Genomic DNA, 27,157 nt, shown 5'->3' with positions numbered 1-27,157 from the left:
AGAAGGAAAAAGACAATGAAAGGCTGAGAAAGATAAACTTAAAACTTGAAAGGTAATCTAATTTTTTTCTCTGCAGTAGTTTTATTTTTCTCTTTACACTTGGTATTCTGAAACTTCAAAATAATGAATCTGTAACTTTTAGATTACCTTTAAACATTAGATCATACCGAGAACAGACATTTCAATACAACAGTGAATACTGGAAGACAACATGGAAATGCTTTCAAATATCTGAGGAAAAAGAAAATCTTGAAACTAGAATTGAATAAGCAATAGAAATTAATTTGAGGGTAAAATAAAGACAGTGTGAAATCTTGCAAGACTCAGAGAATTTATCTCCCCAGCACTCAGTAAGTTCAGTTCAGGAATGACTTAAACGCAGAAAGAAAGTTAAAAGGAAATTAAAGAGAAACAAAGGGCCCTTGACATTCAAACCTTAACAAACGTTTGAAGATACAGCATTAACTTCTTTTTCTTGAAATCCTGACCAGTACTTGATGTTGTTATAAATACAGTTTAGATTTTAGATAACAATACTAAGCTATCATACTGAACGTGTAGAAAAGCAAATTAGACTTAGAAGATCTGGAACAGTGTATAAATGGCCAAAACATTGATAATAAGAAAAAGCAGGTGCATAACAAAATCAGTAATGTCAGAGTAAAAATGCCCTAAATATCTCATCTTCCACAGTGAGAGGTAACGGTTTGAACACCAACTGGACAGCAGAGAAAAGTGCATCATTTGAAACCATGGACTATTAAATGCAACCACATTTCAGGCACCAGACAATGTGCATGTGAAGGTAAAGTTCCTAAGATGGTAGGGCCTTGCACATAGACCACTTTTAAAATTCTTATTTAAAGGGGACATATTGTAAAGTGAGCTTACATAAGGTGGCAATAAATGTTCCTTTTAAAATATTTTCTCTTTTCATATTTTTCATCTCAGGAAGCCTCAGTACAGTAGCAGGTGTATTTTATATAAATGACCAAATGTAACAATGTAAGTATGCCTCCCAACTTGATCTCCATCTGTCTCCCTGCTAGAAAATTAAACAGGCTTGCCGCAGATAATCCTTCCACAAATTATTCTTTCAGGTGGCCTCTGTGTGTGGCATATTCATTTGAGTTTTACATCTCTTAAAGTTAGAGTGACCTCTTTAGGCTCCGCTCTTGGGACATCAGTGTTTTTCCAACACAGACTCCGTCTTTATATTCTGCCAGCTGACTATGAAATTCACTTGACTACAGTGAAATCTGGCTTTCATAAGGAGTTCAGGAGTTAACTGTTACTGAAAAAAAAAAAATATGTGGGAGGCAAAGTCTGTCATGGTTAATGATATGATTTATTGCAATTACAGAAACTACCCTGATTGTTCAAATCGCGGTCTGTGGGCCACAGCCAGATTAAATGCCAGGCTGCGACTAGCACAGGGGAGGTAATCAAATAATTGCCTTCGCTAAATAACACTCTTCTTAATTCACACAGCAAACTTTTTAAAGCATAAATTGGTATGACGTGATTGAGAGACACAAACCTCCAGGATTTTTAAAATTAAATTATACAATGAAAATGGTCAGTGTTGGCTAACCAAAACCAATTTTTGAGGCAAAGACATTTGAAGTTCAGTGTTTTATACAGAGATGAAGACTTCACACAACCCAAATCTAGCTGTGACAAAATAGAACATTGCCATCTGTGAATGTTTGTGTCCCTTCAAAATCCATACACTGAAATCCAATACGATAGTGTTGGTGGTAGAGCATATGGGAGGTGCTGAGGTCATGAGGGTAGAGTCCTCATGAAGAGGATTATGGCTCATCAAAGAGACCCCCAAGGCTCTCTCTCCCTCTTTCCATCCTATGAGGACACAATAAATCGGCAGTCTGCAACCTAGGGCCAGCTGACCTTGTTGGTACCCTACTCACAACTTCCAGCCTCCAGAGTGGTGAAAAATAAATTTCTGTTATTTATAAGCCACCCAGTCTATGAGATTTTGTTAGAGCAATATGAACTAAGATACTCATCCTTCAGGAAACTTGAGGGAAAGAGAAAACTTGGAAAAACAAAAAACAAAAAACAAAGGGGGGGGAGAGTTAGCTGGGAAGGAGAAGGAGGAAGATGATGGAGGCAGGATATATGTTCAGTCAGATGTTATCTACTTTGAGATAGTTGGCCTGAACCAGCAGATCTGAGAGCAAAGGACAAGGCAGCATTTCCAAAAGTCTGTCAAATGTCACAAATAATTTATTCTGATTAAAATAAAAGAAAATTGGTCATCCATATTGTCAGTGATAAATGTGGCTAATCAAAGAGTCCTCAGTTACATAATTATGGATATGCTTTCCTTAGTCCCTAAAGAAAAATGGTACAAAATGTAGTAAGAATAAGAATAGTGAAGATGGATGCTTACTATGTGCATTATGCTCTAAAAACACTGTAAGATCAGTCTTTATATAAGTTCTTTATAAATATTTAATAAGATTTTATATAACCCATTATCATGCCTAGCACGTTCATCCTCCCAACATTTCCAAACAACTACTAAAGGGCACTACGTTAATTACAGCTTACAAGGAGGGCACCAGAATCATAAAAGGCTTTATTGCATCTTCCCCAGAAGCATGAAATTAAGATGTGTTCTAAAATATAAGGATGGGCTAAGTTTCGATCTTGACTGTGCGGAATTTACAAGCTACTAAGGAAGCAGAATAGACAGAGAGGATACCACAAATAACCCACCGACGGCTCACCAGAGACATATGCAGATCCAATTGGCACAGGGAAAATATGAAAATACATATTTATACATATACATATGTATGTAAAATATACATATAATTTAGATACGTTAACACACAGATCAGTTTGAGTGAACGAGGAAGTACATGGTGCAAACTGATGAAAAACGTGTTATTGGGAAGACATGGCACAAAACGTGAGAGCAATGTGGTCTATCAGAGGAAAGCGTAGACGTCAGAGTCCTCATCTACTAAGGAACGCTGGCCACAGCCCGGAGCTGGATCATGCCAGGGGGATGCACCTGCGGAAGCACTTGGCTCCCAGGTCCACTCCAAGTTGCTAGAACTGGGCTAAGAAGTGAGACTGATGCCAAAATTAGGCATGAGAACAATGGCTAGCAGGAACCAAAACCGGAATCAAAGGGATTTTTTAACAGCAAGATAGGTCAATAAGTAAATGGCAAAAACTGGAAACCAAGAGAACCAGATCAGAGAAGAACCTATAAAAGAGGAAGGATGAAGGAAATGCCCGGTTCACGTCACCCATCTTGCCGGCTGTGCACAGTTGTAAAAAGCTGGGCTTTTCATTCTCCCAGCGAAGCATTTAATTTTCCATCTATTTCTTTTGTGTTCCTGTTCTTCTTCCTAAAGGCAACATTCTTTAGAGGCGGAGAATCTGACAACACAAAAGAAAGCCCCTGTTGCCTTTACAGAGTCCTTGGGATGAAAATCAGAGGTCTGTAGCTTCTCTCGGATATGTATCCTATCTAAGAAAAGGGTTAGTGATTATTTCTTCACTTTTCTTTAATACGGCAATCTTCATTTGTTTGTCTCTAAAAGGATTTTTTTTCCTATCCTACTGAGTCCTGGCTTATTAGTTAAGCTTCCCCATCATTCCTGAAATACTGTCAGATAATTTACTAATAAGTACTGTCAGTTGTTTTAAAAATGCTACCGCTAGGGAATAACAAAGAGTAAATATGAAGATTCTTTAGACAGAGAAGGAAAAAAAAAATAGAGCATCTTTCAATTAATCTAACTTAACATGTCTAGTTTATGCCAATAATGAGGTTGTGAACAGGAGAGGAATCCATGTTTAATGAATAAGCCATAATTCCTGAGTTTAGGATATAGAAAGCCACAAAAGAACAGTACCCTGCTCCTAATTTTATACATATAATGTATAATTCCATGTGTCAACCTGACTGGTTTAGGGGGTACCCAGATATTTGTCTAAACATTATTTCTGGATGTGCCTGGGTGAAATTAGCATTTGATTTAGTGGGATTAAAAAAAGTAGCCTACCCTCCTCCACGTGGATGGGTAGGCATCACCCAATTTGTTGAGGAGGGTCCAATTAAACAAAAAGGTAGAGGTAAGGAAGAATTCAACCCCTCCTGCCTGGTGGCTTGAGCTAAAACACTGATCTTGCTTACCCTGGTGTTCCTGGTTTTCAGGCTTTCAGACTGGGACTGAATTACACCACTGCCCTTCCTGGGTCTCCAGGTTGCGGAAACAAGATGATGGCCCTTCTCAGCTTCTGTAATTGTACAAGTCAATTCCCTAGAATAAATTCTTCATTGACCTGTTGGTAAATGTTGGTTCTGTTTCTCTTGAGAGCCCGAAGTGACATTGAAGTTACAAAGAAAACAAGCAAACTGAATTCAAAAGGGTGCCAAATCCCTCAGTGGAGAAATGGGAGATACAAATTGCTCCGCTCCTGACAGACTGGGGGAGAAAGAGGTGACAAACTGAAAATTTTGCAGGAAAGAAAAATCAACTGGAAGATTAGTGAACTTGTAAAGACCTTTCGGTCTCACTAGTGAGAGTTTAGAATCTGGGGAGCCCCAGATTCAAGTGGAGTCTTAACCCACTACCAGCCCCTTCCTTGGAGCTTCCCCTTGGGGTGATGAGAAAGACTGAAGGCAGGGCAGGGGTCCTGAGGATCATGCCTGATGGCAGGGGGCAGAGACCCCGACAGGTGTGACGGGGCAGCAGGTCTATGTAGAAAAGTCATGTGTCTTCCCTGCATCTATGGAAATCACATATGTTTTTCCCTCTTTAGCTCTATTAAAATAATAAATCAGTGAATTTTCTTTCCTTTTTAGAATGACACTTTGCTATTTAACGAATATTCTCTGGGCACCATTTACTAACTTTTACTTAAAATTTTTGCAACTAATGAGATTAGTTATATATTTTTAGAACCAATAAATTTTTATGCACTCTCTCTTAGTTTTGACACGAATGATAAATGTTTCATAAGACAAATCTGAACGATGTCCCTTATTCTATTCTGGAATAGCTCAAGTATTCTTAGCATAATTGACTTTTGAGAAGTTTGATAGGCTTCCCCTGTGACACCATCTGGGCCTGGTGCTTTTGATACAGGAGTTCCTTAAATATTTCTTCAATTTTCTTTTACAATAATTGTTCTGTTCAGAATTTCTGCTTCTTACAGCATCAGTTCTGTAAGCTGCATTTTAAAAAATATATTCATCTCATTTACTCTTTCCATTTTTTTCACAAAGTAATACAAAAGTAGTCTCATGATGTTTTATAATTTCCTCTTTTCTAGTATCTAGTTCTCTTTCTCAATTCTAGCTTCATGTATTTGTGCCTTCTCTTTCTTCAGATTAGTTCATGGTTTCCCTTTTGTTGATTTTTCTCAAAGAACAAGATTTTCAAAGTTTATTCAGTTTTTAGCTTTCTAACTCATGAATTTCTACTTTTAATTTTAATTCCTTCTACTTTCTTTTAGTTTGTTTGAATGGTATTTTGAAAACTTCTGAGTTGGGTATTTCTTTTCATTTTATATTAATGTAATTCAATGTCATGAATTCCCTATGGCCTCTATTTTAGCTATATCCCATGGACAATGAGATGTCAAGAGATGTTTCATACCTTGTTTAACAGTTTTGTTTATTTTTAAATTTCCAGGGAAAGGAAACTGTTGTAAAATTTTTTGTTCCCAATTTCTACTTTATGCTAATGATGTTAAGTGGAGTTGAGAGTGGTGACAAAAAGAAGTTTTCAGAATAATGAGCCTTTGGATCCCACAAGATAGAAAAGAAGCAAAGCAATGAGAGGATGTATAAAATGGGAAGATAAAGAACTGAAAGGTCTAAATTCTTGAATAGATAAAAAAAAAACTATAATGAAAATGTGGCAGCCCTATTCTACCCTACCCGCATCGGACTTCCAGGTTGATGTTGTAAATCCTCCAATTTATAAAAAGAAGCTGAAAAATCCAGTTTTTTTGTATGAAATCTCTTCATTCTTAAATGATGGCTATTAATTCAATTATCAATTTTCAACATTTGCTTAACAGACAGGCCAGCCTGTTGGAATTAGGCCATAGATACTGAAGTCTGAGATTTCAGAGATGGAACATTTCTGGTAGATAACAAATTCTGGAGTGTGGCCAAGGCGGAGCATGGTCAAAATGAAATGAAAGCTTGAGGTCACAAAGGTTACCCAAAGACCGCAGAACTACCAAGGACCGTGCAAGGAGATAAACTGGAGAGGAAAGATGGGAACGGGAGCCACAGTCCTTGAGGAAGAGATGGACTGGCCACAGAGGGTTCACTGGGCAGGGCTGCTGAAGGTGGGCATAGCAAATCTGGTCAATTTTTAACTGACCTCAAGGTGAAATATGGGGCCGTGGGGTGACGTCGTGTTCTTGACCACAGAGATTGCTGGGGAGCTTCGATCTAGGCTCCAAAAAGGTCACAGGAATACTACATGCATTCCTATGGGAACGACTACTCCCTATCTTCTGAGAATCTATCCTTTTAAGGGCCTAAGCTAAGAAAGAGTCTACTGAATATTAAGGCCCAGGTAACTGATCTAGATTAGATGAGGACATTTACCCATTTCTAATCATTTGTTACCTTGGCGACTCTTCAGTTTCCCTGAAGACAAAGGAGTTCAGTTCAGAATTCTCCTCATTCTCTGAGTACATGGGGTATTCAAGTTGGGAGACATACTCAGAGGAGCGAATTCGGGGTTCTTAAGATTCTCATTCCATAAATCCCTTTGGCAGTCTGGTGAAGTCTATGCGTCCTTACTTAGCATAATAACTTTAAATGCATAAAATGTATGTTACTAAGAACACTAATTTTGAAACACAGTTTTCAAAATATAATAATATGTATGCTTTATTTATGAAGAAATGAAATAACAAGATCTAGTGGTAGTCCTAGTAACTATTGTAATTTTAAAGCAGTAATGTGCAAAATGATATTCTAAGGATGTTGTAAGTATTGTAATATGACATGAAAAGAGCTGTGATTTTATTAGTGATGAAGAATAATGCTGAGACTACTGTGGGCTGCTGTCTACGTTCAAAAATGAAGGAACTATTAAATTTAAGTTAGAAGTCAGTGAACATAAAGATGCATTTTCCCCTATTCAAGTTCATAGACTGAATTCTACCCATGCTTTGCTTGGGAGTCTATGGATCCCAAGTTAAGAACCTCTGAGAATTTAACTTTTTCTGTCCTCCCACCTAACTTGGAATTATGGTCCATCTTATTAAAGAATAGAGGGGCAAAATAGAGTCTGTTTCCTGTTACCAATTAATATTGCATCATCAACCCCAAGATGGAGGTGCACATCAGCAAAGCATTTAAGAATTCTTTTAGTTTTACTTTCTTTCAACCAATCTCATACCTTGCTAAATTGTAGGTTTTCTAATTAATATCTTGCTGTTCTTTGTATTATGCAATCATTTTGCAATTATTTATATATCTTTATACTTTTTATACATGGGCCATTAAAATCTGTTCTCCATTCCTCATAAAATCATCAAGTCTGGGACACTCGGGTGGCTCAGTCAGTTAAGCCACTGCCTTCGGCTCACGTCATGATCCCAGGATCTTGAGATTGAGTCCTGCGTGGGGCTCCTTGCCTGGTGGGGAGCCTGCTTCAGAACCTCTGCCTCCTCTGCCTGCTGCTCCCCCAGCTTACACTCTTGCTCTGGCAAATAAATAAATAAAATCTTAAAAATAAATCATAAAGTCTTCTAACAGTGTCCTCTCTTTGTTCCTTACTGGAATTATACACAATTATTCTTATGAGAATTTCAATTTTAATAATGTCTCAATCATAATGAACAATCTTCATATTTTAAGTCCTGAACGAAGTTATGTACATTTCCTAAAGTCTAGAGTACATATCTCCAAATGTCCAGAAGTCTCCCTGATAAAATGGGCCACTTTTATCCTAGATTCCCATCATTTTCACATCTCTAAACAATTTTTCCCCAATGTATAGGATGGACCAATCATTTTGCTTCCTACAAGAAACTGTCAAAGCAAAAAACTCAAACATTTATTCAGTACAGTATCTGCACCACATAGCAGATAATCCAGTGGATATCCACTCACCAGAGGACATCCAGATAAGTGAAATCTCACACCATTCCTATACCTCACCTATACCTAAGTGGTGATCACTGTCAGGCAAGTAACATCCATCCATGCCTTCCGTAGGTCAGGAATTCTACTACACACCGCCATGTTGACATCATTCCGGCTGTCCTATTTCTTAGTCCAAAGTTTTCATGGGTTTATATGTTCCTATGAATGCATACCTTCTTGATACTCAGAATATAACCACTTCCTTCTGAAGAGCTTATTTTCCTTGGAACAAGAGATACCCTGCCAACCCATCATAACCATTAATGTGACAACTGATTCTTTACAAATTTCTGGGTAAGAATCTAGAAAAATATAATGAAACTGAGCTGATTCTCAATCTGCAATCTTTCCAATATGCCACGTTGTCTTACCTAAAATTAAGGATGGATTCAGCTCCTAGGGTCTCAAACTATTCAGTTGACTCATACTATAAAGTATTTAGGAATTTTCTTTTCACACTTGAGCTTTTCAAAAGCACCTATATCAAGAAAAAGTATCATTGTTACTATGATATATCCTTGTCCGAGCAAGTGTTTCTTAGATTTCAAATTCTGTGTGGCTAGCAATGCTCATTAGGTGATGTATGTTTAACTCCAAGGTCCACAGTAATGTTGAGTTCAGTTTCAAAGTAATACAATTTGAGATTATGGGGCACACACTCCCCTACTACAAGACAGCCAAGGACACCAATCTCTAGTCACAATGCCTCCTCTTCTCTGCAGAATCTCCCTCTGTCTCTCTCTTATAGGACATTTGTCATTAGATTTACAACCTACCCAGACAACCCAGGATAAGCCCCTCCACCCAAGACCCTTAACTTAATCACATCTTTTGTCAAACAAGGTAATACTTTTACCACATACGGTAATATTCATAGGGTCTCAGAATTAGGACAGGGACATCACTACTTACTCCACTACATTTTGACTTGTGTAATCCATGAATAAGGTAGTTTTTTTTTTTTTTTAAATAAGAGAACAACTAACATAATTTTTAAGAAACTGGGTTATTACTTAATAGAAAATTATTTTTGTCTACAATACCTTAATGTCTTTATTCAGGGTGATTTTTATTAGCTGATGTTTAATGAAAATAAACATTCATATTTTAAGACTAAACCATAAAGATATTCTTTTTCTGCACATGCCTGCTTGATCATTGTTCCTATAGACTGTTAGTTACTTCTTGGCCTCCCACAGGCCTAATAAAAAAAGATTTTAATTTTTTTCCAGATTCCACTGATGATTTTTTTAACTTATGAAAATCACATTATACCAACATAAAACAAAGCACATTAAATGTAATCTATTTTCACACACTCTGCATTCCTTTTTATTTGCAAATATTCTGATCTCATCTAAAGAAATGATATATGAAGCTATTTCTTTAAGGTAGAGCTCAGAATGGAACTTTAAATCTCTTAAATGCCGTATGTTTATCCAATGTTGTTATGGTTATTATTTTAGCTATTTATTGCTGTCTTTAAACCAGAATTAAAAGCATAAATAACAAGGCACGATAATCTAAGATACTGCATCAATCAGCTATGCCACAAGCTCAGAATGTTTGAGTCAGCCAGATTTGCCTGGGTCTGAATTTAGAACACCATTTTCACCCCTCATCTACCATTTTACCACAGACCCCCACACTCCTGGAAAATAGGGTTGCTGTTGTTTTTCTCCTAAAACCACTGCATCTTTCTCTTTTAGTACAACAAGAACGGTGATCAAGATGAGAGTAAGGTAAAGTACTTTCCAAGCTTACACTGCTCAAACATCAGAGAATTTTTGTTTTCTCAATTTATCACTCACAGCGTCTTGTTCAAGATACTGTTCGGTTTATCTCTCTGCCTGTATTCCAGCTTAAAGCTCGCCCCAGACATGTTGATTTTTAAAATTTTATTTATCCTGAGTCTATAAAACATTAACATAGTTCAGTAAATGGGAGCTATCCAAAAAGATGTATTCTAAGAAATGCCAACTCTCTCTCCAAATTACTTCCGCCTTTTCACTCGATTCCCATCTACCCCGTTGAGGCAACCAATGTAATTAGTCTTTCACACACCCTTCTTTTCCTTCTTGTGGGCATGAATTTCAGGAGCACTAGTATATTTCTCCTTCTTTCTTATACAAAACATGGTGCATAGATACTCTTTTCTATTCTACCTTTTCACTTGTGCCAAATATTAATACTTTGTGGTTCCTGCTGCAAAAACTTTCAGTTTGTCATTTAGGTTTTGAATGCAGACTTTTGTGTATTTCTGTAATAAATTTGATCATTTATTACCCAATATTTTGAATCCAGTTAAAAAGCCTTCCTTCATATAGCTAAGAGAAGAATCATGTATGTTTTCCTTCTGGTACTTAAGTGATTTTGTTTATATTGAGATTTCTGATGCATCTGGAGTTTATGCTTGTACATAATGTGAGGTGTGAACTTCATTTTATCATATTGCAAATGGCTAACGTGTTGCCCCAGAATAACACACTGAAAAGTCCATCTTTGCTCTGATGATTTAAAATGGCTTCTTTATATTTCCTTATATTCCTTCCTTATATTTCCAGATATTCTTGAGTCTGTTTCTGGACCTCTTATTCTATTCCATTGACCTGTCTTTCTCTTCATGTTTTCACTGTAGAGGATTTGAGGTGTGTTTTAGTGCACGGTAAGGCTACTTTTCCTATATAGCTTTTCTTTTTTAGTATTTTCCTGGCTATTAATAAATAGCATAAACTCTAGTATCAACTCATCCCAATCCATTTAAACAAAAATCTTGCTGGTATTTTATAGGAATTGTGTTAAATTTATAAATTAACTTAGGGAGAACTGACATCTTTATGAGGTGAGTCATCCTTTCCAACAGGGGTAGGACTCTTAACTTATTCACATACTTTTGTGTCTTTCAGAAGAGTTTCTGCAAATTTAGTGTTAAATTAATTTTGAGTATTTAATCTCCTTTGTTGCTATTTTTAATAGTATTTGTTAAGTTTTTAATTTTAATTCCAGTACATAGTTACCGGAGGGAAGTCGTGGCAGGATGGGTGAAATAGGTTATGGGGGTTCAGAAGTGCACTCATCCTTTGTTGCTATTTAAATGAGGGTTTTCCAACATTATGCCTAAGACTTGGTTATTGTTTCTGTATCTGAAGACCAGCAATCTCAGTTTCTTTATGTTAATTTTCTATTTTGCTACTTTCACTAAATTCTATTTATTTTGAGGGAAAGTTTACCATTGTTTCTCTAGGGTTTCCCAAGTACATAATCATATTACCTGCAAACCCAAATAGTTTTACTTCTTTTCTAATCCTTATCCTCTAACTGCTTTGGCTATGACTTCCAGGACAAGACTGAGTAGTAGCGGAGACATTAGGCATAATTTCCTTGCACTTAATCTTAGTGGAAGTGCCTCTAGTGTTTTCCCATTAAGTAAGATGCATCTTTAAGAGTGAGTTATATACTTTTAATTAAATCAGATTTTGTCCAAAGATTTTTTTTTTTAGTATCTCTGGAGATATTCCTGTGATCTTTTATTCTTCCTTTGATCTGTTAACATAGTGTATTACTTTACTGGAGTTCCTAATAGCAAACCAAGCTTGCATTCCTGGATTAAATGTCATTTAAGCATGGTTTAACAGTTCTTTTTTGTGATATTGGATTCTGTTGGCCAAGGTTATATTAAGTACTTTTGTATCAATATTCATAAGTGATATTGGCAATAATTTTCTAATTATATTGTCACTAGCTTTACTTTTAAAAATAATTTTAATACTCTAGAATATGTTATGAAGCACTGGGTGTATCTGGTCTCTGCAGGTTGGGTGGGATTCCCTTGTGAAACCACTGGGGTTTGGTGCTTCCTTATGGAACAGCTACCTTATAACCATCTCTATTTCTTTGATGAAAATAGGTATATGTAAGCTTCTATTTATAAGGGAGTCAATTAATTTAGGAAATTTCCCACTCTGTACAGGTTTTCAAATTTATTTGCATGGATACTGACAAAAGAATCTCTAATTTTAAGAAAATTCTTCAGTTTTAAGGTTATACCCTCCTTGCCTTCTTCTTTTGAATACTTGTGCCTTCTGACTGGGTTAGTGGTTTGTATATTTTGCTACTTTTTTTCAAAATGATTTCAACTTATTAATTAAATCTACGTTTATTATTTCCCTCCTTGTTCTTTTTTATTTTTCTAATATTTTCTAGCTTCTTGAGTTTGCAAATTGATTTGCTAACTTTCATTCCATCCCTTTCATTGATAGAAGTGTTTAAGGCTGGGACTCTTTCTTTAATCACTACGTTAACGCACACCATACACATTTTTCTATCCTTATGTCCATTTTTAGATGTACAATTAAATACATCAAATTCTCATCATCAGTCCTTCTGCTGAAGCGCATCCACTTCTATCTTAGCGGGGTTCCAATAGATTCTCAGGGAGGTTCCTGAATAAACATTCCTGAGCTCCTGCACTTAAAACAAAACAAAACACAAATGTGGGACACCTGGGTGGCTCAGCCGGTTGAACATCTATCGGACTTGTGATTTCAGCTCAGGTCATGATTTTGGGATGGTGAGCTGGAGGCTCAGCATCAGGCTCTGAGCTCAGCACAGTCTGCTTGACATTCTCTCCCTCTGCCCTCCCCCTACTCACTCACACTGTCTCTCTTTGTCTCATATAAATTAATAAGGCAGATGTGGTCCATATACACTATGGAGTATGATGCCTCCATCAGAAAGGATGAATACCCAACTTCTGTAGCAACATGGACGGGACTGGAAGAGATTCTGCTGAGTGAAATAAGTCAAGCAGAGAGAGTCAGTTATCATATGGTTTCACTTATTTGTGGAGCATAACAAACAGCATGGAGGACATGGGGAGTTCGAGAGGAGAAGGGAGTTGGGGGAAATTGGAAGGGGGAGGTGAACCATGAGAGACTATGGACTCTGAAAAACAATCTGAGGGGTTTGAAGGGGCGGGGAGGGGGGTGGGAGGTCGGGGAACCAGGTGGTGGGTATTACAGAGGGCACGGATTGCATGGAGCACTGGGTGTGGTGAAAAAATAATGAATACTGTTTTTCTGAAAATAAATAAATTTAATTAGAAAATACTAAAAAATTAATTAATTAATTAATTAATCTTTAAAAACACACAAATAATGATGCTGTTCTACTGGTGATGCCATTTGTATGTTGTTTTTGAACAACAAACACGTCTTTAAACAGCTTAAGCCAGCCTCGCACTTTTGCCTTTGTAAGGCATTTTATCTTTTCACCATGTAACTCTGAAGATTTTAGAAGACATCTTTATAAAAGTTAATGTTACTCAGTTAGGTCTCAGAGTTAGTTGTTATGGGCCAATAGTACCTGATACCTAGTAAGCCCTTTCAATATTTAGATTCTAACTTTTTATTTACTAAAAATAAGGTGTTTTTTTTTTAAGTTAAAATTTTAAATATTAATTCTGTCCCATTATTTTTTATATCTTTCTTTCAGGGACTCCAATCATACCTAATTGGATCATCTTTACCTACATTTCATTTCAAACACTTTCTTTGTCTTTTTTCTTTTTTAATCTTGTTTTTATTCTCTTGCTATATTCGTAATTTTCTTCAATGCTCTTACTAAGTTTTCATTTGGATCTCTTATTTCTTAGGGAATTTTTAAATGGGTCCTTATTTCTTTTATAATTTAGACTATTCAATGCCTTTCCTGAATTTAATCAATCCTTATTTTGGTCTTTTTTATCTGGTGTCCATTTATGTTCTTGGATTTTAAATTTATGTCTTGAAATGGTTTGTTTTTTTCAAATCCCCAAATGTTTATTTGAGAATATCTTATTCTCTTTCATTTAGTGGGTGGAATTGTTACACACTGAATTAATTTAATTCTCATTTACTGCTGTATTTTCATGGTATGTATATATAAATGAAGGCTGGTTATGCCTCTGCATTTCTGGGTAGGGATGGTTTGGAGTGTTTTAAGAGATGCCTTGTTCAAGAATGCATTTTTCTATTGATATTGACATGTGGTAGATTTACAGGTCAGCCTTTTGAGTGGGATGAGTGGGATGTTTGTTCTCTGCTTTTTTCTTTTGCCTTACAAGGCAAATGTGCTTTCCTTTACCCCACCTTTACCTACGGTTTTCAAGAGGTACATCTCCATTTTAAACTCCTTCTCTTCTCCTGAAATGTCACCTTTCCAAAACTTCCTCTTTTATTTGCAATGTTAAGTTTGTTCCTTGTTGTCAGGTTCCTGATCTACAAGATCATTTCTTTGTGCCTCATAAATTTTCACTCTTGTGGTGGACTTCACAGTGATGACTTTAGATCAATAACAATTGTGCTGCTAGTTCTTCCTTCTCAAGTCTACGAAAGTGATCAGGGACTGCCTTGTAATTCCCAAGGGCTTACAGCAGGACAGTGAGAGAGAAATCACCAGGATTCTATGTTTATTTTTATAATCACAGGCATTTTGAAGTTTGGACAGTATTTTATCTTCTTGTGATGCTGACAGCATGAGTTTTAGTCCTCCTTCTCGTTATTTCTGTTTTGGCAGAAGGTATACTGGGAGGTTAGGATTTACATCACAACCATTAGCTCCACTAGCCAGGAAATTTGTATTTCCTAATACTGTCCACCATAGGGGTGCCTGGGTGGCTCAGTGAGTTAAAGCCTCTGCCTTCAGCTCGGGTTATGGTCCCAGGGGCCTGGGATTGAGCCCCATGTTGGGCTCTCTGCTCACCAGGGAGCCTGCTTCCTCCTCTCTCTCTCTCTCTCTGCCTGCCTGTGATCTCTGTCTATCAAGTAAATAAATAAAATCTTTTTCAAAAAATACTGTGCACCATATAAAATACTTCTAATGACAGCTACGAAAGCCCTAGTTTTCTACTTTTGCAGAAATACATACTGCAAAGCAGGTTTACTAATTCTCTAGTAAACTATTGGTGTGTACTATTATGCCTACAATGACATAGGAAGATGGCACAAAAGACTTAGGAGTATTTGAGGGTCTACGCAAAAAAAAAAAAAAACCAGATACCCCCACCACTGCAGCTAACTAGCTGAAAGTGAAAAATATGAGACAAAAAGGAAAGCAGAATGTTGAGGAGCAGTTACATGGTCTGCAAGTACCTGGTGAGAGGTGTTTGCCACATAGGAAATGTGATAATATTTGGTAACTAATCTCTGGGGCTACCATAAAAAGATGGACATGAGTTTATGATTCTTTCTAGTCTCGTTTACCTCTTGTACCTCAGTCCCCTTGGGTTGTCTATTTTCTCTTATTCTGTTAATACTGTGGTTTTGGGTGTTTGTGATAGAGATTTCATTCTATGAACTTAAGAGCTGGTGAGCTCCAGAGGTACAATCAGGAGGACCACACCGAGAAAGGTCAGGGCTCACATGTGCTTTTCACAAGTAGTAGGGTTCTGAGTCCACCCACTGCTGACAATAGTCCATGTGTCTAGGAGGCAAAATTATCAAGAATTCTGTGTAAGAATTACACAGAAAATCTGCTTATTCTTGATTACTGGTTAGGACTTATAAGGGTGCAGACAAAGAGAGGTAATTATAATTATAAATGAAGGAACTATCAGAAATAATGAAAATGACTATGACATTTTATAATCTTGCTACTTGCCAATGACAGAATATACTGCTTTGGAAGAAGTTTACACAAAGGCAGGCGTTCTGCTTCAAATGATATGAAGTCCCTATTTCCTGAGCTCTAAGCTCCATGGAGAAAACTGTCTTCTCTAGCTTTCTGAGGAACTTGACTTGTTAGCCGTTCCAGGCCCTTCTGAATGCTGGCTGTTATCTACACTTTGCAAATGTGTTTGACCCCATGTGAACTACGCTAACAGCGTAACAACACATTTAAAAAAGAATCGGGGGTGGGGGGGGGAAGAGTGGGGAAGCCTGAAGATGATTCCCAAAACACTAAATGGAGCTTTGTTGAGGTGGACATTGCAGATCAGTACAACTGCTTCCCCTCATTTGTGGAATTACTAGTTTATAGTTCAGCACGTGTTCTGATTAAGAAGGATTTGATCTAAGAGGGACAAAAAGAGAAACTTGGTTGGTTATTAGAAAAGTTACAGAAAACTTAGCTCACTGTAATTATGGCAGAAAAAGGCTGATGTGGATTCTAGGTTCATATTTTCCAAAGAAAAATTACACTCCCCTGGCCCCCATAAGCTACATTACTATACCCCCTAGAATCAGGCCCTACTGCACATCTCCACAGAAACACAGAAATGATTAGGACATGGCCCTGATCTCAAGAAGCTGAAAGGCAAGACCCACAGCATTTGTGAACGGCTTTGCCACCAGATAATGTATTCCCAGTCCAACTGGAATTCAGGGAATCAAATGCTCTATGAAAAAAAGAGGGGGACAGAAAAATCATAACCATTCCTGTGAGTCAAGGGAGAAGAATCACGTAAGGTGGTAAAGAAAGCGCGTTCCAACTGCTCTCCAAGGAGACCGGAGAGAGAGCCCAAGTGGACAGTGGGGCCGAGCTCCGGGCAGCTCTTTCATGTACGAGCGGGTTGAACCGCACGTTTATTCCACGTCTCTGAGTCAGTCTCTTCTAATGCTATTATTATTCTGCAGATTAGAAAATTAATATTCATTGCCTATTGCTGACATGTTCTCTGCTCTTCTGATCTGATATTCCTAAAAATCTAAGGAAATAGCATTCACACCCTGAAGCATTTGTCATCTTGTAGAAATGGGATTTAAAAAAACCTTCTTTCTCTGAGGGAGAAAAAATATGAAATCAGAAAAATGTCTTCCTGTAAGGAAAAAAATAAGTTTCATCCAAAGGAAATTCACAAAGCAATGCTACAGACCTTCTGTTTTCCAAGCACAGGGAAGCACTCCGAGGGCTTGGATTCCAGCCCCAATGGCTGGGTGTGCATCTCAGGTCTATACCACAGGCTACTTCCGGAACCCACTCGTTTTCCAAGCGTTGCATCTCACGTTCACCTGCAATGCTTGCCTTGGGATCTGTGCCATCATTAGCTGCTCTCGGTTAGGCTAAGAACCAGGCACATGATTCAGACCCACTTTCCTCTTTCCTGCTCTGACTGATGGGTTTCCATGATCTTTGATTTTCTGATACTCAAGTTCCAAGGTGGAGCTGTTCATGCAAGCCTGTCCAGAATCTAACTCCACGTTTTATAAAACATATATTCTAAACCTATGACTGTGTAAATGTCAAGGTTTAGGAAACATGTTTTCGATCATGACTTCAAGTCATAAAACATGGCGGCTCCAGAACTCCGCGGTAACCATACAGAGCACCACTTGTTTATCCCCTAGGATGCAAAAACATAGTGGCGGCTCTGGCTTCCTTTCTCCTTCCCTCCCTTTCTCCTTTCCTTCTTTCCTTCCTTATCTCCTTCTTCCCCAATGTCATACTGACTTTTTTGTTTCACTGTATAAGACGTCTCTGTAATTCCTAGTATCTGAAACAACGGCGCCCTGTCTCCCTCGTGAGTGACTTGAACATGCTTCAGTGTCTGACGCAAACCACAAATTTACCTTCCATACATCTCTTCACAACAAAGAAGAAAAGCTAGCTGAGCCCTCCACACAAAGGAATGAAGCCATGCTGACTAAAAACTAAACATAAGTTACCACGACAGGATTTGTCTTAATCCTAAAGTGGGGTCTTGTCCATCTGGCTCTCCAAAGGACAACAAAGACCCAGGAAGCCCGAAGCCCATTGGAGCTGATTTTTTGTTCCATCAAGAATAGAGCCCTGCTCAGATATTTTGAATACTTTCAGAGACCTGTTCTGGTTCTGCAGTTTAACCGCAACCCCCCTGAGAGATCCAGGGCAGGACTACACCTGCTAACTAATTGAAAAAAAAATTATTCTCTCCTGGTGTTCAGCAACTCCTGTTAGAACCCCAAGTATCTTTTTCTCAAACAGGCCTGTCAGAAGTACAGCACCAAGACCCTGGTCCTTTCCAAATGGCTCTAGAATGTACACTCTGTGAATGTGGTGACCTTTTTTGCTCACTCCTTACGGCCGGCAGACTCCAAGAAGGCGCTCAGTGATCTCTGCCTCCTGGTACTCAAGCCATGAGGTAATCCTCCCTCAGGTATGGACTGGCCTAGGGACTAAGCAACAGATTCTCAGACAAAGGTCAGGATGTCACTTCCACGATCAGGTTACATGTGACTGAGACTTTTGTCTCGCTATCAGCCCCCCACCCCCATCTCTTGCTGGGTTTGAGGACATGTTGCCAGGTTGGGCGGCCTGTATACAAGGAACTGGAGCTGGCGTCCGGCAAATGGGCAGCGAGAAGCCAAGGCCCTCAGTGAAGAGCACTTCAAGAACCCAGTTCAGCCAAGAACCACACAAATGATCCCACCCTGGTCAAATTCTTCTGTGAAATCTCAGTCCCGGCCACTGATGGCAGGTTCTGAGAGACTCTGAGCAGAGGACCCACAGAAACCATGCCCAGACTCCTGACCGCAGAAATGAGCAGGTAATCAGTGTGTATTGCTTTTAAGCCACTAAGTCTGTAGTTACCTGTTACTCGGCGATAGATAAGCAATCCGCTGCCATTTCCCCAGTGCCCGGAACAGTGTCCGGCTCGCGCTGGGCAGGCAATAAGCACGGACTGCGTGAATCAGTAAGTGAAATGAATTCCTGTCCCTGACACAGGGACAGTTGCTGAAGAAAGTTAGCAGGCATCACAGTGCCGCGGTGTACCACACAACATGGTGAATAAACTCAATTTTCTACAACAAATATGCTAAAGAATGCAATTTTCTAAAATACACATATAGTAAGTAAATACAATTTCCCATAACAAACATGTTAAACAAGCTTTTCAGCGGTCGTAATAGCCTCAAAGTTGACTTATATTTCCCAGGAGATCACCCTAAGCTTTCTATAGTTAAAAACAAAATATGACTGGAGATCTTTTTGCCCTTCTTAGTAAAGCCACTGGCTGGGAACTCCATTTCATGATGACAAGAGTCAGAATATGCAGAGTTTGGACCGAGACAGTCCCTCCGCCGGACCTGGCTAGTGCTTACCATTCTTGATGCCTTTACGGGGCCTAATTGGAAAATACACTCCGACTTTCCTACTCACACTCTGAGAAGCATTTGGGTCAACCTCTTCCCTGTTTCTCAAAAGTTTCTCATTAAATATTCTTACAAATTTGTGGCCTGAGATTCCGACTTCAATCTTAACCAAAGTCAATCATAAAATTCTTTTATTTCTCATTACAAGTTGTGGTAATTGTCTGGAAAGCAAAGGGCTGAGAAATATGGCAGGGGACACAACGGGAACAGTGGGTACTCATCCTGAAGAGAAGCCCCTTCTCCAAACAGGACTCTCCAACTTGGAACTAAAGGATGAGTAGGAACCAAATATATGAAAGGCCGGAGTGGAGATCTGGATTTGGAAAAGCATTTTAAACAGAAAGAACAGCACATAAAAAGGCCCAGAGAAATGACTCCTCAGCAGAGAGGCTGACATTACAGACTCCACAAAAGACAACTATACACACAGTAAATCTGCTAGAATCACAAAATATATTTTTCTCATACAGTCTTTCAGGAAGTCCAGCATGGACAAAGAATCCTGAAACTTTCCAAATGGTTCTAGAATGTAAGCCACATAAAAGTGGTAGCTTTGCTTTACAGCTGCTTGCCAAATATCTTTACATTATTTCTAATTGCCAATTTACTTTGGAAAATTAATAGAAGGTTTTTTTTTTTTTCACATTTTCACATTTCACATTTTCCCATGAAGTCTCTGGGGAAGAAGTCCACAGTGGGAGGAAGTCATGTGGGAGGAAGCCAAGCCATGTGGAGAGGCCGTGGTAGGCTCCCCACTGAGGGTCCTAATCTTTGAGTCATCTTCATTTTATTAGTCAGGGTTCTCCAAAGAAACAGTATCCGTGGCGGGGGCGGGGGTGTCCATATATCTGGCAAACCTATAATCTGCAGGGTAGGCTAGCAGAGTGAGCACCCAGGGAAGAGCCACTGTTACTGTTCAAGTCCAAAGGCCATCTGCTGACAGAATTCGTTCTTGCTTGGGGAAGATCAGTCTTTGTTCTGTTAAGGCTTTCAACTGAGTGGATAAGGCCCACCCACATTCGGTGTGGACAATCTGCTTCACCCAAAGTCACCATTTAAACATGAGTTTCATCCAAAAAAACACCCTCATAGAACCATCCAGATAATATTTGAACAAATGCATGGATACACAGGCCCCCCAAACTGACACAAAAAATTAACCATGATCCCAGCTCCGATTGTAGCCCAGGTGATTGAAGTCGCCTTGCATCCCCCAGATGAAGCTGGCCACTAGCTGGGTCCCAGGGATTAGCCTCAGTCAACGCCACAAGGAGCAACAGAATCGCCCAGCCCAGCCATCCCCTGCCTGGCTCCTTACCGAGAGATTCTGGAAGCATCATAAATAGTTGCCAGTCAGTGAGCCTAAAGACGGCCTGTTATACTTTAAGAAGAACCAGGGCGCTATCTTGATTTCCCATTACTCCCCGTCTCCCTCAGTGGGCATCGGCTCCGCTGGCCGTCCCAAACACGCCAACTCTTTGCAGCCTCAGGGCCTTTCGAGCTGCCGTTCCTTCTGCCTGTTGTCTTCCTCCGGCTCTCTGCTTGGCCGGCTCCTTCCATCTGTCCTGCCTCAGATCAGATACTACTTCCTCAGAGAGACCTTCCCCGATTACTCTCTAAATTGGACTCCCTCCCTCCCTTTCTTTGTCTCTGTTGTTGTTTCTTTCTTCCATTGGGTTCATTTTCTTCAAATCATTTATCTCACGGTGAAACTGTCTTGCTATGTCATTGGCCAGCATCTTCCCCCAATTAAAATATTAGCTCCATACCGATGGGCTTTTATCTAGCTCATGTGCTGCTCACCCAGTGATTAGTGCAGAACATGTGCTCAATAAATATTTGTTGAACGAAAAGCAAATGAATGCCTCTATCATTTGTAGGTGACTGACTTCAGGATTCTGATCATAGGCTTCAACTTACTGCGTCTGTTATCCCAGAATTTAATGAAGGGAGATTAATACACACACGTGATACAGAGGATGTCTTACTCTGACTTTTCTTCTGCTCTCTTCTCCCCCTCTAATGAGATGAGCAACCACGAGGGAACAAAAAACCTAGCATCCTTTTAAAATACCTCAGAGAAAAAAAAATCTCTGCATTCTTATACTTGATTATTTGTGTGGCTTATTTATATATTTCCCTAACTCTTCCAGATTAATTAAAAGATAGCTCTAAACTTAGCAAGGGAAGAAATGTTCTCTGCCCTCTCCTGGAGATCCAGTCTACGGTTAACCTCTGTGTGACACAGTCTCAGGTCTTAAATTCCTTTCTCCACTGCCACGCCCCCCCCCCCCCCGCCCCCCGTCACGGCACTGACCTTGGAGGAAGGAGTGGAGAAGCAGCAGACCCATCTCCCACCTGCTCTCTGCTTTCTGTCCATCTTCCAGTTCTTTCCCACACTTGAGGTATGAAGATAGTATTTATCCCCCATCACCTGAACTCCAGACTTTATCCTGAGGCTCATCCTGCCTGCGGCCGCCCCTCCAAGCCCAGCAGGCAGCCACCCCCACCCTATATACCATCTTTACCAATTCTCTCTTTACCAATTCTGGTTCTCCCTTGTATTAACCATGTCTTTTATTTTTGTACCTGATGCTTTGACATTTGGGGTCCTGTTGACCCTGGGGAGACAGCCCCTCCTCGGTTAGCCAATTCCTAGAGATAGCAAACTCACTGCAAGCACACTTTTCAAACACAAGCCAACCAATCCAGAGCCCACACCTCCCAGACCCCCTTGACTGGGCTCTCACACTCCAGGCCACTATCCACCTGCCATAATCAACCTGGGGCCGGGTGTTGGACAACTTGGGACAGCCCTGGTTCTCCAGACCCCACTGAAATTATTCAAACCTGTCAACCTAAGCCTGCTGATGCCGCCTCCCCCATTCCTTCCCACAAAACCACAGTGAAGTCTCTTACCCACAATTTCCCTTACTCTATCTGTCTCCCACCCACTCCCAACAAGCCTAATGCTTCTTCATGTGTCCGCCACCATGGCGTGGTGTGCCCCCCCCCCCCGCCCCGCCGGGAACTATAAGCAGCTAACTTTCCAGTGACACTCAGCACCTGGTTTATTGACCTTAGTGTACCTCAAGTTTTCTATGAATATACTGTATTTTAAAACATCCCTCTACTACATCAAATCAGTTGTCTTAATCATTTGCGGGCAACTCAGATTCTGCACTCAGTACTCAGTACTTAAAGTTTTATTTCTGCAACATTTAAAAATTCTTGATTTAAATCACTGATGCACTCAAGAAACTTTTATTGATGTCTTGTGTGTACTGAGTATTGTGGAAGACTCTGGAGATAAAAGGATGAATCAGGCAGGCTTGAGAGGACAGGGACTCAAAAAAATATGTAAGGAAGAAAAGGAATGAATGACTGTCTTCTCAGAGATCTCCTGGTGCGTGCGTTCCCTTTATAAAGTCATTGTCAGTTTTGGAAGGCTTGAAATGAGAATAAACTGTTTCTCTTGCTCTGTTCCCTTTTTTACATGACAAGCTACTGAGATTAGGAATCTAAAAGGTTGTTTTATTTCTCCCCGTTATCATCTACCAGGCTTAATTAAGCTTCCTTTGAAACATCTTCACAAAAATACCGTCCAGCTATTCCTCAGAACAGCCTGAGAAAACTGTTGTTTGGGGGACAGAATATGAGCCCTTTATCCCAGGAGAAATCCTAACCATTCGAAATGTGGCTCCTATATTTGAACACACCCAAATCGTTCTACTAAGAGTTCATGAGAATCTGTTTTTAAACTCGCTCGGCCTGCCCATCATACAGCGGTCTAGCTGGTCCCACAGTAAAATGAGCTACTAACACAACAACTCCAGAATAGCTTCTCTCCCAAAACTCTCCATAGAAGGCTTTAACAATTGCGTTTCAGGATTTAAGCTATTAAGAGAGTGAGCTCTCCTCTTTCTGGTTAGTGATTCTTTCCCAAGGAATTGTCAAAACTGCGTGACAATGACTGCCTGCCCTCGCTTTAATTTTCCCATTTCCATTACTCTGGTCTAACCCATCCCACAGAGGTTACCTCTAGACTCTAGTGACTGACTGCATTAAGGGAAAGCATATTCCTCTCTGTAAGATAATTACAACCACACAGGCCAGGCATCGGTAACTTGTGGGAGAGTCTACGACTTCAATCACCCTGAACCTCAGGGATTTCTTCTCAACACATTATCTGTGGGAAGGAAATTCACAGGACACCAAATAATGTGTCAAGCTCAAATCTGTGCCTTTGTTTCTCCACGTGCCTGGCTACCCATTAAGTCAGATGATCATCGTTAACAAACTGAACACTTTTCTGGCACCTTGAGTTTTAAAATTCCCAGGAGAAATACTAGAAGCCACTCCCCGCCCCCCACCTCTTGCAACCAAAAGAGAAATCTAGGAGTTGCTGAGTAAGGCTTTTGATCCCTTGCCAAAACTCCAGCTAAGACACTAGGCAAACAATATTTAATATATCTTTTTTAAAGACCCAGACTTCCCCATCCCAGCCCAGAGGGAAGTGAGAAGACACATGCAAAGGCTTTCTATCATCCCACAGTAAGCAGGTACTGAGCATCTACTGTGTCTGTCTGTCCTAAGGCCTTGGAGACACAGCAGCGAACTTAAATTCTCCTTCTCACAGAGGAGCAAGTCAGTAGTTGTGTGATTTGAAATTCCCACTGGAACCAACACAGAGTACTTTAAATAATTCTCAAAATCTTAAGAAGTTAGGGCCAGAAAAAGAAACTCCAGGAGTCTTTGGAGGCTTACAGCTGTCTGGGGCTCTGTTCCCTCCACATACTAGAACAGGGTATTTAATATAAGCTGCCAAGAGGAGCTGTTATCCCGTCTGATGCTGCGGAATGCCCATTTTCTGCGGGCAGTTCTATAGGTTTCCTTGGATTCTCAAAAAAGTCTAGGATACTATACAAATTAAAAGCATTCCCTCAACATACCCACAGTTCCAGGAAGCCAGGGGTCACAGGTCATTGTAAAAGGTCTCTTTTTTGAACCAAAATGTAATGTCCAGTGGAGACCACATTGGCCACGACAGCCACTCCGACTGGTGAACAAGCCGCACGGCCCTTCCGGCGCATCAGAACTTGGCCCACAGAAAGCTGCAGGCGTGGCGGGAGGGTGGCCAGCGGCCGGGGAGGGAACAGGAGCCCAGCAGGCCTGGAAGTAAGGAGACGGGGCTCCCTGTCCTGCCCTGCTCCTGAGTGGGTGCCGGGCGAGATCATCGCGCTTCTGTCTTCTGCAGACCTGGCTTCTGACACCTCTAAGTTCTAGCCAGGACAAGTTCTCAGGGCCCGGCTGCCCGCGGCTCCCAAGTTCTTGGAGCGCAAGACAGACGCGATTTGGGCCAGCGGGAGTGGGGGGAAGTAGCCCGGCATTTCCTCTCGGCGGCGAGGCTCGGGGTGCACACCTCCCGGGGCGACAGGGACGGCGCAACCCACACTCCCACGCGCCGGGCGCACACGCGCACCCCGCACACAGCCTGGACACGCAGCCGCGGCCCCGCACACGCGCGCCGGGCGCACGCACCGCGCTCGCGCTCCCCCGGACCCAACTTTGGAGCGGGACTCGGTACTTCACCGTCAATCACCGTCGCGTCCGCCTCCTCCCCCGCCGGGTGCACTTCCAGTCTCAGAGACTTCGGGGTCGGGGCCGAGAGCGGCCCGGCCCCGAAAAGCTGCTCCTCCGTCACGAAGCGCAGTTGCACGCGGAACTGCAGGCGCGCGGGGCCCCGGGCCATGGTGCGAGCGCCTCCTCCGCGCTGCTCGGCGCCCCCAGAAACTGCCTGGGGGAAGGGGGAGGGACTTGGAAGCGCCAGCCACCTTCCTCACCTCCGCGCAAGTCCGAGCGTCCACCTCTGTCCGCCCAGGGCTCCCGCGGGCACCTGCAGCCCCGCGTCCCCGCACTGCCACCCCGTCCCCCCACGCCCCCCCATCCCCCGCAGGCGCCGCGCAGGTGCTCGGGGCCACCCCAGCGGGCCGCTGCTCCCACGCGCAAGTTTGGGGAGCTCACGAGGCACCTGGAGGCACTGGGGGTTTGGAAGCAGAAGGGTGACACCTGCTGTTCACTGGGACTGCTCTGTGGGCGTGGGCGTTGGCTTGGAAATGGCCTTGGCCCAGGCTCTCTGCTGGGTGGGCTCTCGCCCAGTCCAGGTGGTTTTGGGGTGCTCATGGCCACGTGGGAGCGACCATGCCAAGCGTAGAGTGCTTCTTCACTGACAGGTCCCCACAGCAGCAGCAGCAGCCAGGCGGTGGGGGAGCGCTGAGACCCTCGTGCAACTGTCAGGGCTCAAATGACCACATTCTTGCCCCATCACTTGGAACTGCAAACTTGCTTGCTGCTGGGTGGTGAATCATCTTCCTAGTCCTGGGTCAGGAGGGCCAGGGACTCTTGTCCCCAAGCAGAGGCCTGACTCTTTAACAGCTACCCAACCTAGCCAGCTGGCTCCAGCGCCAAAGGACAGGGCCTCCGAACCCCAGGGAGCCACATCACATGTTAGTCTTGTGCAGAGCAAAGCTGGTCTCTGGCTGCAGGGGATTAATAAAGGAAGTAGTCTTTCTTTTGACCAGTGGCCCCTTTATGACTCAAGAGCCATAAAGGGAACTTTCCTTCACTTTCTGAACCAGCTTCTGTGTGTCCTTGGTCTCTGCTGCGCCAGGCAGAATGGAGTGCAGGAAGGAAGCAAGGGCTGGACATCCACAGGGATTCCAGCAGGCTGACTGGGTAAGAATGAGCTTCCCCGGAGGCCATGGGGTCTGTAACTTCAGAGTTGCCCACCTGGACTGGGAAACCCAGCCAGGCTTTATGAAAGGCTGGGTCTCAAGGGTCTCCCCTACCTCTACCCCACATCCCATTGTTGTCCTCCTTTTGACGTGGTCACTCTGGTTTCTCACCTCACTCCCTCCAGAGAAGCTTTCCTCCCTCCTTTGTCTCTTACCTCCATGACCCCAGCATCACGCTCTTCTTTATCTTGTTCTTACTTCCATCTGCCTCATGGCTTTGATTTGTGCCCCGGGAGCCTCCTGGAATCAGATGTCTTTTTTTTTTTTTTTAAAGATTTTTATTTATTTATTTGACAGAGAGAGAGAGACCACAAGTAGGCAGAGATCAAGGGGGAAGCAGGCTTCCTGCTGAGCAGAGAGCCCGAAGTGGGGCTCGATCCCAGGACCCTGAGATCATGAGCTGAGCCGAAGGCAGAGGCTTAACCCACTGAGCCACCCAGGTGCCCCGAATCAGATGTCCTTTAATGAGCTGGAGTTCTGGAAAGGGTTTGCAGTTTGAGGCCCACAGAATACCTGCACTCTGCCCTACCCCAGCCCTCACTATATCCTTCTGCCTGTCCTGCTTCCAGCCTCCTCGAAGTGCTCTCCTGCCTTCCCAAATCAGGAACTAACCATGGTGTCTCACAGCGCTTCCCGCACGCCTGGCACTGCACTAAGCATGTCATGTACACTATTCACTTACTCCTCCCCGCCAACCTGGGGAAGAGATACTGTTACTGCCCTCACTTTTACTGATCAGGAAACAGGCACAAAATAGTAACTAACTCGCCCAGTTACAGCTGAGAAGTAGCGGAAGTCCTCTACAACAGTTCGGACACAAGAGTAAATCTCCAATAGCACTTACTACCACTTTCCAAAGTTAGAAGCTACTAGACTAATTTCTTAGTATTCCCAGTGGCTACAACTCAAGGCCCCAGAACAGTAAACACAGCAACACGTACACGTTCCCACGTTCCTCGCTCTCGTCCCCCCACCCTCTCAAAGCTGGTGGGAATTCCTGGGGCTTCCTCTCCCACCAGTGTTCCGCCTTTGAGTAGCCCTATGCATACCTGAGCAGATTTACCCTGGCCCAAGCTCCGGCAGAAAGT

General features: G+C 41.7%; 1 protein-coding gene across 3 annotated transcripts in view; it reads right to left on the bottom strand.

The window, feature by feature from the left end:
* Nucleotides 1–25,327, bottom strand: part of LOC101677624 (histone-arginine methyltransferase CARM1-like) — a 255,756-nt gene extending 230,429 nt beyond the window's left edge. Inside the window, exon 1 of one of the 3 annotated variants that reach the window (XM_045065033.1) lies at nucleotides 24,868–25,327. In XM_045065033.1, coding sequence (XP_044920968.1) covers nucleotides 24,868–25,027 — 160 coding nt within the window. In that variant the 5' untranslated portion in view covers nucleotides 25,028–25,327. The remainder of the gene's footprint in view (nucleotides 1–24,867) is intronic. The other 2 variants (XM_045065032.1, XM_045065034.1) reach the window with 2 other exon arrangements.
* Nucleotides 25,328–27,157: the final 1,830 nt, after the last annotated feature.

The sequence above is a fragment of the Mustela putorius genome, unplaced genomic scaffold (assembly GCF_011764305.1).
Source record: "Mustela putorius furo isolate JIRA1106 unplaced genomic scaffold, ASM1176430v1.1 tig00003854_pilon_pilon_pilon, whole genome shotgun sequence".
NCBI classification, from domain to species: Eukaryota; Metazoa; Chordata; class Mammalia; order Carnivora; family Mustelidae; genus Mustela; species Mustela putorius.
This window is presented reverse-complemented; position numbering and strand designations above follow the sequence as displayed.